Source organism: Sarcophilus harrisii, chromosome 2 (genome assembly GCF_902635505.1).
Source record: "Sarcophilus harrisii chromosome 2, mSarHar1.11, whole genome shotgun sequence".
In the NCBI taxonomy this organism is placed as follows: Eukaryota; Metazoa; Chordata; class Mammalia; order Dasyuromorphia; family Dasyuridae; genus Sarcophilus; species Sarcophilus harrisii.
The window spans coordinates 358,163,365-358,177,399 of NC_045427.1; the positions used below are offsets into that span (position 1 = coordinate 358,163,365).

A 14,035-nucleotide genomic window follows, 5' to 3' on the forward strand; every position below is an offset into this window, starting at 1 on the left:
GCAGCATGATGAATAGGGAAATATGTTTAGAAGAATTGCACAAATTTAACCTATATTGGATTGTTTGCTATCATGGGGAAGAGTGTGGGAGAGAGAAAAATTTGGAACAGAAAGTTTTGCACAGATGAATGTTGAAAATTATCTCTGAAAGTATTTGGAAAAATAAAATACTATTAAAAATAGAAATAAAATGTATGCTTCTTGAAAATAGGGACTAATTTTTGGCTTTCTTTGTATCCTCAGTACTTATCACAATACACAGCACACTATAAACATTTAATCAGCCTCCCAAGGGTATATATTTAGACTAAAATGAGATAAAAGATGTAAACTTCTCCTCAAATCCCCCAACTTAAAAAATACTACATAGTTTTTTCCTACCACTTAACAAAATACCTGTTTAACAACAGCTATAAATATTCCATAGCTATCTAAAAATTCAAGATGTCCAAACTAGAAAACATTACTTACTCCTCTAAATTTTTGTTGCTACTGTTCAGTTATTTTAGTCATATTTCACTCTTTGTGATCCCATTTGGGATTTTCTTGGCAAAGATATGGAGTAGTTTGCCATTTCCTTCTTCAACTCATTTTTAATAGTTTTTTTTTATTTTTTTCAAATAGATGCAAAGATAGTTTTTAACATTCACCTTTGCAAAACCTTGTGCTCCAAATTTTTTTCTCTCTCTCCCCCTCTTCCCCTTGACAGCAAATAATCCAAAATAAATCAAATAGATGCAATTCTTTTAAACATATTTCTATATTTTTCATGCTGCATGAGAAAAATCAGATCAAAAGGGGAAAAAAGCATAAGAAAGAAAAAAAAAAAAGCAACAACAATAAGAACAAAAGGTGAAAATACTATGCTCTGATACACATTCAGTCTCCATAGTTTTTCTTCTGGATTTGGTGGCACTTTTTATCACAAGTCTATTGGAATTGCCTTGAAGCATTCTCATTGTTGAAAAGAGCCACATCCATCAGAATTGATCATCACATAATCTTCCTGTTTCTGTGTACAATGCTCTCTCTCTCTTCTTTCTCTCTCTCTCTCTCTCTTTTGCTGAGGTAATTGGGGTTAAGTGACTAGCCCAGGGTCACACAGCTAGGAAGTATTAAGTGTCTGAGACAACATTTGAACTCAGGTCCTCCTGACTTCAGGGCTGCTGCTCTATCCACTGCACCACCTAGATGCCCTTACAATGTTTTCTTGGTTCTACTCACTTCATTTAGCATCAGTTCATGTAACTCTCTCCAGGCCTCTCTGAAATCATCCTGCTGATCATTTCTTATAGAATAATACTCCATAACATTCATATACCATAATTTATTCAGCCATTCCCCAACTGATGGGCATCTTTTCAGTTTCTTGCCACAACAAAAAAGGCTATTACAAACATGGGTCCCTTTCCCTCCTTTGAGATCTCTTTGGGATACAGATTCAAATAGAGACACTGCTGGATCAAAGAATATGTACAGTTTGATACCCTTCGGGCATTGTTTGGGTATTGTTTCAGAATGGTTGAATCAGTTACAACTCCACCAACAGTGATTAGTGTCCCAGTTTCCCCATCCCCTCCAACATTTATCATTGTTTTCCTGTCATTTTAGCCAATCTGAGAGATGTGAATTAGTACCTAAGAGTTGTCCTAATTTGCATTTCTCTAATCAATAGTGAGTTAGAGCATTTTTTTCATATGACTAGAAACAGCTTAAATTTCTTCCTTTGAAAATTTTTCATATCCTTTGATCACTTGGGGAATGGCTTACATTCTTATAAATTTGAATCAATTCTCTCTATATAATTTTAGAAATAAGGTCTTTATCAGACTGGATATAAAAATTTTCCCCTAGCTTTCTGCTTCCTTTCTAATCTTGGCTGCATTGGTTTTGTTTGTACAAAACCTTTTTAATTTAATATAATCAAAATTACCCATTTTGCATTTCATTATGTTCTCTAGTTATTCTTTGGCCATAAATTCCTCTCTTCTCCACAGATCTGAGAGGAAGACTATCCCTTGCTCTCCTAATCTGCTTATAGTATATCCCCTTTATGTCAATTTAAATCATGAACCCATTTTGACCTTATCCTGGTATGGGGTATTGGATGTTGATCAATGCCTAGTTTCTGCCATACTATTTTCCAGTTTTCCCAGCAATTTTTGCCAAATAGTGAGTTCTTATGCCAGAAACTGGAGTCTTTGCATTTCTTTTCATTAATTCCCTTGAAATTCTTGACCAAAAGGTTCTTTCAGATGAAATTTGTCATTTATTTATTTCTTATTTTTAGCTCTATAAAGTAATTTCTTGGCAGTTTGATTAGTATGGCACTGAATAAGTAGATTTTATGTAGAATTGTCATTTTTATTTTGTTAGGTTGGCCTACCCATGAGTACCTGATATCTTTCCAAATGTTTAGATCTAACTTTATTTGTGTGAAAAGTGTTTTGTAATTTTGTTCCAATAGTTCCTGACTTTGTCTTGCCAGGTAAAACTCCGAAATACTTAATATTATCTATAATTATTTCAAATGGGATTTCTCTTTCTATGTCTTGCTGCTGGACTTTGTTGATAAGATATAGAAATGTTGATGATTTATGTGGATTTATTTTATATCCTGCAACTTTGCTAAAGTTATTGTTTCTAATAGTTTTTTAATTAATTCTCTAGGATTCTACAAGCATACCATCACATCATCTGCAAAGAGTGATAATTTTGTTTCCTCGTTACCTACTCTAATTCCTTCAAATTCTTTTTCTTCTCTTATTGCTAAAACTAATATTTCTAGTATAACATTGAACACTAGTGGTGATAATTTTCACTCCTGCTCTACCTCTGCTTTTGTTGGGTTGAATTCATTTTACAAAAATGAGGAAACTAAGGCAAACAGGGTTAAGCAATTAGCCCAGGGTCACACAGCCAGTAAATGTTTAAGGCTAGATTTGAACTCATGAAGCTGTCTTTCTTACGTCAAGCCCAGTGCTCTATATCCACTGCATCAAAGAACCCGAGTTCAAATTCTAGCTTTGTTAGGAGCTAGCTGCATGTGTGACCATGGAAAATAATCCATCCTTTCCAGGATTTAGTTTTCTCATATATAAAATGAAGGAAGAGTTAGTTAGGCTAGGAGAAACTTTTCAGGTTCTTTCCAGATCTAAAGTAATAATTCTATGATAATGAAAAATCATCAAGGAAAGGTAAGAGGAAACAAGAAAAACAAGTCATAGTGGTTGGTAAACTCCAGAAAGGAAATTTGAGAGTTTTGTGTTGACTTATTAACAACAGAGGGAACTACTACCTTCTGGGAGTATGAATATAAATGTGACTGAGTAACTCCCAAGGCTTATCAAACTAGATAACTAACTTCTATTGATTTACATAGGCACAAAAGGCCAGAAAGCATCTAAAAATCATTGTGCTAAAATTTGTGTCTTTGAGGGCAATTGCTGCCAAGGACTTCTGCTGAGAAAGGCAGATTTACAAGGTGATTTAAGCAGATTAAAAAGATATGTATTTCTTGACCTTTTGTTTAAAATATAGGAAATGCAGACTCCTGATCAGGGATAGAATGCATCTAACAAAAACCATTAAGAAGGAATGTTTTTATATAATAACAAATAATATTGTTAAAAAACAGTTTTGAAAGATATAAGAACTTTGATTAATGTAGCAACCTACCACCTCCTAACAAGTAATGGATCCAGAGTGAAGACAGACTTTTTTGGGGTATATCCAATGTGCAATATCATTTTGCTTGACTGCACAGATTTATTACAAAGCACTTTTTTTTTTCTTTCTTTTTCAACTGAGGGGAGGAGATGTAAGAGGGATTCTTCTGTCTTCTCGATGGATTTTGGTTACTTGAAAAAAAATAAAGAAATGACAATGGCAAGGCATCAACACTTTAAAAAAAAAACCTAATTGAAAAATTATATTTGCCTGAAGTCTTGTGAATCTCATGAAAAGAGTTTAAAACTGAAAATGAAGGAAGAATGAGAAAATTTCCTAGATATATCTGTCAAGATAGATACACCAAAATATGAGACCATACATTTTGAGCTGGAAGGATCTGTTTGCAATCAGTCTGATCCCAGCATTTTATAAATGAGAAACTAAATGATTTAAACAAGTCACAAAAGTAGAAAGTGGCAGAGCCAAGATTTGAATCCAGGTTCTCTACACCCTAAATCTAGCACTTTTTACAACATATTTAAGAATAGCAGGTCACATCCCAAAATCCAAAGGTAGCAAAATCTAAGAAAGAAGCCAGCAATATTACTGAGACTTAGTAGAATGATAAATTCATGATTGGATAAAAGGTGGTTGGAAAATAGCCTTAAATATTAAGTAGATATATATGCATGTGAGAAATTCAGGAACCATAGTCAGAAGAAACATAATAGAAAGCATACGAGTGAAGATCAATAGAAAAAGAAATAGAATTAATAATGTCATAGACATATACTATTGACTTCTTAAAAAAGAACGAAATAAATGAAATGTTTGGGAAACAGAAACCTAGCATGGAAGCCTCATATAGGATGAAGAGGGACTTTCAGACATGTGCTAGAGCTTTCTGTCCATAGCATAGCAATTTATAATTTCTTAATTAACCTTAAGAGTAATATTATTCTTTTAGAAGGAAAACCTTATCTTCATCAATGAGAAAAAATTGGGTGCTAGAAGAGAAACTGTAGTAAGTGACTTGTTTTTAAAATTTGTAAGAGAGAAAGAAAGAAAAGCTAGGCATGGTGGCAGAGCCTTTCTGGACATGCAACCCATGAATCTCAATTTCCTGTGAAATGAAGAGACTGCATGCACTAGCCTATCTCTATAGGTCTCACTTTCTGGCTTTAACAATGATTTTCTAAGTATGTTTTTGTAAGTATGAGATATTTTTTAAAATGAAAGTCATAATTTACACAACATTTAGACTAAAAACTAGTCAGGGATGCAAAAAACTCCACCCTTTATTATTTATGGAAAAAATGCAAGACAGTAGCTGATTTCAAAGAAAGAAAACTTTAAGGTTTAATAAAGCCTTTTCTGTACATTAATACAGTGTGTTATTTATGTGCTCCTCTGATTATAATATGCATTTCCTTCTAGATTAATATATCACAAACATCCTTAGTACACATCATAAACTATATGTATGTCACTGGAGAACCAGCCCAGCTAAATCTGAAGAGTTTACTCATCAGGTTGGCAGAAAGGATAAATTTTTCTCCAACTGCAACTCTATTAAATGCTAGAGTGGCTGCAACATGTGCATTTGTTTGGAGAGGGGAAGCAGAGAAAGATGCTTACTCATAATGACAAAATTAAGAACCTTTATGGTACTGAAGTAAATAGCATGAAAAATAAAATATCATTTAGATTATGGAATCTGTTAGAGGATAATTATAACTTGTACTGATTCACAAAGAAAAAAGTCTTTAAGATAAAACAAGTCCCAACAAGTAATATATGTACATTTTAGTCAAGGCAATTCAGTTGTATGACTAAAAATAGATTTCCCTGGTATTCTGATGTCCACACCTAAGCTCTCAACATAAGATCACAATACCAGAATAACTTTTTAAATGGTAAACAAGTAGGAAGAGAAATGAATAAATATGTAAAACTCTTATTTTATAATGTGCCTATGAGTATTCTAAAATATCAAATCAATAAAATACAATTTCATATCACTCAAGTGAGACAACTTCACATCAATATAATCACCTCCTTAATGATCATCAGAATATTATAATTTTCCAAGTATACAATAATACTGGTAAGTGTAAAATTTTCATAAGTGCTTTTTACAAATGCAACCTGCCTAACTTAAGACATTAAATAATGCCATACTGAAAAAATACATTAAGAATGATAATTTAGAAATATAAAGAAATCTTTTCAAACTTTATCCTTATTCTATTATCAACAAATATTTTGAGCTAAAAACAAAAAAAATCAAAACAAAAGAAAACATGATTTTTTTGGTGTTCTTTTCACAAGTATAGTAACATCCAGAATCTAACCTTTATCTGTAAATATTCTATTTCCTTAATTAAGACTGCTGAAATTTCTCTGACTATAACCCATAATCTTATAGACACAGTTATTCTCATTTTTTCTTTTCTCAAGCTTTCTACAGCTACTCCTTTATTCTCTAAGCTGAGAATCTTGCCTTTTACTTCACTGAAAAAAAAAATCAAGGTCATTGACTGCTCTTTTCCTTTTCTCTTCACATCAAAACTCTTGAAAGCATCCCCTACTTTTTCCTCCTCACTTCCCCAGTCTCTCATAATAAGGTGGCTCTTTTACTGACTTTCAAGGAAAGTTCCTCTGCACTTGATCCCATCCTCTCCTCCCACCTTCTCTAGCAAACTGCTAGAGAATCTCAATCATCCCTCCTTCTCTTAGATCTTGTCTCTTATTACTCTATTTCAAACTTTTCTATTGTCTTCAAACATTATCAACTCTCCCCTCATCCTTAAAAATATTTACTAGACACTTCACTCTGCCCCTCAAACCATCTCTCATTCTTTTCTAAATCAAACTCCAAAGGCGAAAAAAATTGTCTAGACTTTTCACATTTTCACACATCGATTCCTTTGTAACCTTGCTTTCCACAAGACAAATGGTCCTCCAAAATGACCAACAATCTCTTAACTGTCAAATCGATCTTTTCTTATTCCTAATCCTTCTCTCAGCTGTTTGATTCAATGACATTGTAGGTCATATGCTCTCTTCCACACCCTTTTGAGTTTTTGCAAAGTTTAGCTTTCTATCTGTTTAATCATTCATTCCTTCTGTGTCCTGTTGGTGGTTCATCACCACATCATGTCTTCAAACTATGGAGGCAACTTTCCTAAAGACCTAAAGACTTTCTTGGGGTTCCTCTTCTCTTTACATACTTTCTCTGTGCAATCTCATCAACTCCTATGGGTTTAATGAACTATGCAGATGACTTTCAAATCAACATCTCTAGCAACCATTTCCTTCCCTGAGCTTTAATCCTCTTATTATCAATTGCCTAATAGACATTTCAGAAAGGGTGCTCCAAACACATCCCAAGTTCAAACATGTCCAAAATTGAGCTCATTATCTTTACCCCCAAACCTACTGCTTTTTCACATTTTTAAAATTTCTACTGAAGGCACCACCAGATTTCCAGTATCCCAAGGTATCTTCCAGGATAATCTTGATTTTTATCAACTCCTCCTTCTCTTTCCCTCCACATCTCTGGATCAGTTTGTCAAATCTTACTGTCTCTACCTCTTTTCAAATCTGATCTCTTCTATTGCCAGAGACAACCAACTTCATTTTAAGTTTAGGTTCTCTTCATCTCTGAATTATATTATTATAATAGCCTCCTATACAGGTTGCTTGCACACTCTCCCTCCTTTCTGGGACTTAACTGCTGGGACTTTGAACAAGGTCACATCTTTATCAGCCTCATATGTAAAATGAAAGGGGCTAGATTAGGTGACTTTTGAAGTTCCTTCCAGTTCTAAATATATGATCTTATGATCTGTAAAGTGAACATCATAATATCTGTATAAATACCTTTGAAGAATTGTGAGGAAAATACTTTGTAAGTTTTAAGTATGAATTATCATTCTCACTCCAAACAGTTTACAATTTTGCAATACTGTAAAGTTCACCAAGCACTTTATTCCCAACAACCAATGTGGTAGAGAATGTCTAGTTGAAAAGGTTGGGAAAAAAAAAACCAAAAACAACCTCACCAATCCTAGCAATATTCCAAAAATAATGTTTTAGGAAATGTGTGAAAATTAAGTTCAAAAACTTTTTAGCATTCCCATTACCATTCAAAATCACCTCAATGAGGTTTGGATAGAAGGTGTATAAGTACTATATTATTAAGGGATTTCAAAATGAAGATTATCTTTATTTTGAGATACTTATTTAATCAAGCTAGTGAAGGACAGCATGATGATGGAAAGGAATTTTAAAAGAATTTTCTTCTTTATACATAATACATTTTCATCAAGAAAGCAGGCATTATACATATTCTCTTACATGATTACGTAATTGCATCAATCTATATAAAAAGAAATTCTACTTAACTTTTAAACCATTAATAAATAACTCGTCTGTTAGCATCAGCCCAGAAACTTTTCTATAATCCTTATGGAATCTTAAAACAATTGGGCAGAACTATTTGCAAATGTGAGAATATTAAAGGTTGTTAACAATTATGAGCTACAAGTACTTAGCCCAGATTTTTAAAAAAATTAATGATGCATGGCAAGAAAAGTTTTCTTTGAGAAAACAAATTTATGGATTTCCACTGTTCTTACAAACGACCAAAGAATAATCTGGTTTTTTGTTTGTTTGTTTTTTGCTGAGGCAATTGGGGTTAAATGACTTGCCCAAGGTCACAGTTAGGAAGTGCTAAGTAAGTCTGAGGCCAAATTTGAACTCGGATCCTCATGACTTCAGGGCTAGTGGCCACTGTATCACCTAGCTGCCCTTCCAATGAATAATCTTATACTTTCCTTAATAATTCACTTTTGTTCATGGGGGGAGGGGGGAAAACACAACAGAAGCACCAAAAAACCTTACCTTAGTACTATTTGTAATAGAAAGACCTACAATTCACTTGTGATCATATTTCCATCTTTAGTAGCTATTTAGCTTTTAGCAGCTATTACCTATTTCTGCAACATTTGTCAAAATAATTTAAATTATTATGTACGCAGATACATTCAGTCTAAAATAGAGACTGAGAGGGAAATTTTATAAAATACAAAAAGAAAAGAATCACAAATGATGACAAAAGATCATTAACATTCTTTTTTCCTTCCCCTAAAAGATAAACATTGACAAGGTAAAAATAATGAAAAGTACCTTTTAAAGCTGGTAGTTTTTGTAGTTCCCTGTTATTGCTAACATTAAACCTTGAAGTACTTAGGCGTTTTTCTTTTTTCACTATAGGTTGTGGAGTAGGTAGTTTCATTTTAGACAATGTAGTTTGGGAAGGAATAATGCTGTTTTTCTTGATGGAAATCTGTTTTTAAGATAAAAACAAAACAAAATTGTATATTTAAAAGCTGTTCTTGCAATTTGTAGCATAAAGATTCAGAAAACAATTTTCGATTTAGTCTGTCTTATTCCTTCATTAATTATTTCACTATATTCCAAGTTAAACATTCTCTTCTAATGACTACTGTCTGTACCATCAACCATCATGATTTTCAAAAAAAAATATTTGTACTTACTTTACAAAATAAAATCTTTTTGTATCAAGCCCCCTCACACATTCCTTTTTATCAGATATAATTTCTGATGTTCAAACTAGAGAGAAATAAAGTAGAGAATAAACCATTCTCAATGAATACTGATTTTGAAATTGATGCAAAAGATTTAAAGAAAATCTTAGTAATAGGAATAGTGATGTATCCAAAAAATTATTTCATGACCAACTTGGATTGATATTAGAAAGACAATAATAAATCAATATTAGGAAAACAATTATGAAAACAACAAACACCAAAGATTTAACATAGGCATAGAAATGTCTGATAAAATAATGCACTGATTTATGTTTAAAACCTTAAAAAGCAAAGACATGGAAAGATCCTAATTTTAATATGATCAAAAGTAAACATCTAAAACCAAAATCTAATTATTGGTGGGGGTTTCTTGGCAAAGATATTGGAGTGGTTTGCCATTTTCTTCTCCAATGCATTTTACAGATGAGGAAACTGAGGCAAACAGGGTTAAGTGACTTGCCCAGCATCCCACAGCTAGTAAGAGTCTGAAACTGGATTTGAACTCATGAAGCTTAGCCTTCATGATGTCAAGCCAGTGTGCTTACCTTGCTGAACTTCTTGAATGAAATAGTAGGACATAAAATAAATATCAAATAAATAAATAAAATATCAAGTAAATCTGCAAATGCAATCAGTATATTACTCTGCAATAACAGACTAGCAAGCTGGCCTTAGAGTCAAGACTTGAGTTTAAGCCCTTTCTCTGATAAAAATTGATTATATGGTCCCCGTATTTAGCCACTGCCTCAGACAAACCCTCCAAGGATAAAAGTAGCAGGGTGGTGGTCAATATATAGTCGATCATATCTGAGTCTGTGCCAGGCCTTTTAAAGTAAAAAACAAAACAAAACAAGGCAGTAAAGTGGCTCAGTGGATAGAATGCTAGGCCTGGAGTCAGGAAGAAATGAGTTGAAATCCAGCCTTAGATACTCACTGTGTGACCCTGACCCAGTCACTTTCTCTCTGTTCGTTTTAATCCACTGGAGAAGGAAATCATTCCACTATCTTTGCCAAGAAAACCCCATGGATAGAAATGGTATGCTGTAGTCCACAGGGACATAAAGGGTTGGACATTATGAATATCTGAACAACAATAAATAAGGCGGCACTGGAAGGCAAAGATAAAAAAAAAAAAACAGTTCAAGTTTGAGAAGCTTATATTCTATCAGGGTAGCCAATGTATATATGTATGCTCATGTGTGCAGAAAAATTACAGAACACAAAATAAATAAAAGGCAGAGAAGGAAGGAGAACCCTACAAGTTGAGGAGGGGGTAGGAATCAAAGATTCATGAGGAAGGTGGCACTTGAGCATCACTTTGAAGGGGAAGAGAGATTTTATGATTTGAAGATAAAGTGCTTTCCAATTATAGGGGACAGTCAGTACAATAGGCACAGAGATGAGAATTTCCTTTGACAATAAAATCTTGGACCAACCCCCCCCCCAAAAAAAAAACAGACGAAAGTTACAGAAATTCTAAACAAAATATTAACAGAATATATAAAATACCTGTGAGTTACTTCCAAGACACATTTAGAACGCCTATAAACACTGCTACAAAATAATCATAACAAGAACAAAGGCAGAAATTTATTGTTCATGGTTAGTTTATACATCAATAAAAGAAAAACAACTATCTTATTTAAATTAATTTACAGATTTAGTTATTTAGTTAAAATGCCAAAGATTTAAACTTTTTTTCAATGTCATTGGCATTTTTAAAAATAACTTTTTATTTACAAGTAATATGCATGGGTAATTTTACAGCATTGACAATTACCAAACCTTTTGTTCCAATTTTTCCCCTTCTTCCCCCCACTTCCTCCCCCAGATGGCAGATTGACCAATACATATATTAAATGTTAAAATACAAATTAAATACAATATTAGTATACATGTCCAAACAGTTATTTTGCTGTACAAAAAGAAGCAGACTTGGAAATATTGTACAATTAGCCTGTGAAGGAAATAAAAAATGCAGGTGGACAAAAAAAGAGGGATTGGGAATTCTATGTAGTGGTTCATAGTCATCTCCCAGAGTTCTTTCACTGTGTGTAGCTGGTTCAATTCATTACTGCTCTATTGGAACTGATTTGGTTCATCTCATTGTTGAACAGAGCCACGCCCATCAGAATTGATCATCATTAAGTATATAATGATCTCCTGGTTTTGCTCATTTCAAAGCATCAGTTCATGTAAGTCTCTCCAGGCCCTTCTGAAATCATCCTGTTGGTCACGGCTTACAGAACAATATATTCCATAATATTCATATACCACAATTTATTCAGCCATTTTTCAATTGATGCAAATCCACTCAGTTTCCAGTTTCTGACCACTACAAAGGGGGCTGCCACAAACATTTTTGCACATACAGGTCTCTTTCCCTTCTTTAAAATCTCTTTGGGATATAAGCCCAGTAGTAGCACTGCTGGATCAAAGGGTATGCACAGTTTGATAACTTTTTGAGCATAGTTCCAAATTGCTCTTCAGAATGCCTGGATGTATTTACAATTCCACCAACAATGTAAGGGATTTAAACTTTATAGAATTAGACAAAATAAAATTCATTCGTGGCAATAAGAGGTTTAGAATCTCAAATGGAAATAATGAAAAATGCAGGCATAAAGAGAGCATAGCACTAACAAATCTAAAACTGTATAATAAAAGCAGCAGTACTCAAAAGTACTTGATACTATTTAAAAAGTAGACCAGAGGAATAGATTAGATAAGCTTCAGAATATAATGAATATAGTAGTAGTATTTTCTAATTATTCATTCAATAAACATTTCTAAATTACATGCTGTGTAGGTTACTATGTAAGGTTCTAATAATACAAATGATACAAAGATAAAATCGAACAATTCCCACATCCTCAAGGTTCTTACATTATGAGAGACATGGGAAAAAATAAAAAGAGATACATAAATACAAACTAATTAATCAGTAAAAAGAAGACAAAAATTAAGGGGCAATAATCCAAGTACCACCTTCAGCGGTGCCGTTTTTCTTTGGGTCCCCTTTTCTCTTTCCATACATTCTTTTTCAATGATCTCAGCTGACTTTCAAATCTCTGTGTCCAATCCAAACCTCTATAGAAAATTCCACCTGAAGAGAGGATAGGATGGTCATTGGCTTTTTGTTATAAGCCAATCATGCCCCTAACACTAGCAATATTTGAAATATAGCTATAGTTTATTGAATGCCTACTACACATAGAAAGAAAGGCAAAAGTCAGTGTACTATCAAGGAGCTCACAGTCTAATTGTAAAGAAAATATGTAAATAAGTACATACAGTCAAGGCATATACAAGATAAATTTGAAATAATCAACAGAGGGAAGTCATTAGCATTATGGGGATTGGTAGCATTTTCTCATAGGTTGGATTTTAGCTGAGACTTGGAGGAAGCCAGGAAAGCCAGGTGGTAAAAATGAGGAGAATGCCAAACATGGAAGACAGCCACAGAAAATGTCAGGAGTTGAGGAGATGGAATACCTTGTTTGAAGAATACCAAGGAGGCCAGGGTCAATGAACTGTACTTGAGTACCTGGAGGGTAGTGGGTATGGTATAAAGCAGATGATAATTGGAGAAGTGGAAGGGGCAGGGCAGGTTATGAAGAGCCCTGAATGTCAAACAGAATTTTAAATCTGACTCTGGAGGAGATAGCTACTGGACTGGGTGGGCAGGGGTGTGTATAACATGTTAGACCTTTATTTTAGGAAGATCACTTTGATAGCTAAATGGAAAATGGTATAGAGAGGAGAGAAACATTGAGGGCCTACACTAAAGTGGTGGCAATGTCAGTATCAGAAAGAAAGAAAGGAATGCAAGAGATGTCAAAGTAAAATCAATAAGTCTTGGAAACATATTGAATATGACAAGTATATGAAAAAAAAATAAGAAAAAATGTAATTTAAATAACTCCATGGTTTTTCCTTTTGCCCATCAAAAGAGAGGGATTTTAAAAAAGAAACAAGAGGGGTACATTAATATTCAGTTAATACAGTAAATTGATACATACATTAATATTCTATTAATAATACTGTGAAATGATATAATCAATCTGAAAAAGCCTGAAGTTTCATGCAAGACAAGCCACAAACTTGTTGATAACCTAAAATCATGTAACTTATTACTAGGTTATATGCCCCAAAGAGATCCATGATTAAAACAAAAAAGATCCTGTGTATCAGCAAACTAATTCAAAGCAGCATTCTTTTTAGTTGGAAAAAAAAAAGAAGCAAAATCAATACCCACTGAGAAATAACTGAATAAAATGTGGTATGTAAATATAATAGATTATTGCCAATCTATCAATAAATATTTACTTATTAAGTGACTACTAAATGCCAGACAAAGCACTAGGAACACAAAGCAAGGCAGATAGTCTTTGTTCTAAAGAGGTTCACTGTGTAATAGAAGAGACAACACATAAACAACTATGGAAAAATAAATTATATGCAGGACAAATTAGAGATAATCAGCAGAGGAAAGGCACTAGAATTAAAAGAGGTTGGGAATGGCTTCCTGTACAAGGTGGGATTTTAGTTGCCATAAGAAGTTATTTATGTGAAATAATTCAGAGAAACATTGGAAGAATTCCATGGTGTAATAGTAAAGTAGAACCAAGAGAATATACACAATGGTGTTAAATATTAAAAAACAACTTTAACCTTGATTAATCGTAATTATTATTTTCACTACTGGAAAACTGATGAAACAAACTTTCCTTTTCTCAGAAGAG

The 14,035-nt window shown here is 33.3% G+C and overlaps 1 protein-coding gene across 9 annotated transcripts in view; it reads right to left on the reverse strand.

Annotated features, from left to right (window-relative positions):
* PPP2R5C (protein phosphatase 2 regulatory subunit B'gamma) overlaps window positions 1–14,035 on the reverse strand; it is a 204,500-nt gene that overhangs the window by 164,317 nt on the left and 26,148 nt on the right. For 7 of the 9 annotated variants that reach the window (XM_031953232.1, XM_031953229.1, XM_031953231.1 and 4 more), the window contains exon 3: window positions 8,866–9,025. The exons of 1 other annotated variant lie outside the window; for it this stretch is intronic. In XM_031953232.1, coding sequence (XP_031809092.1) covers window positions 8,866–9,025 — 160 coding nt within the window. Of the gene's footprint in view, window positions 1–8,865; window positions 9,026–12,278; window positions 12,397–14,035 lie in introns of those variants that run through there. One more of the 9 variants, XM_031953230.1, reaches the window with a different exon arrangement.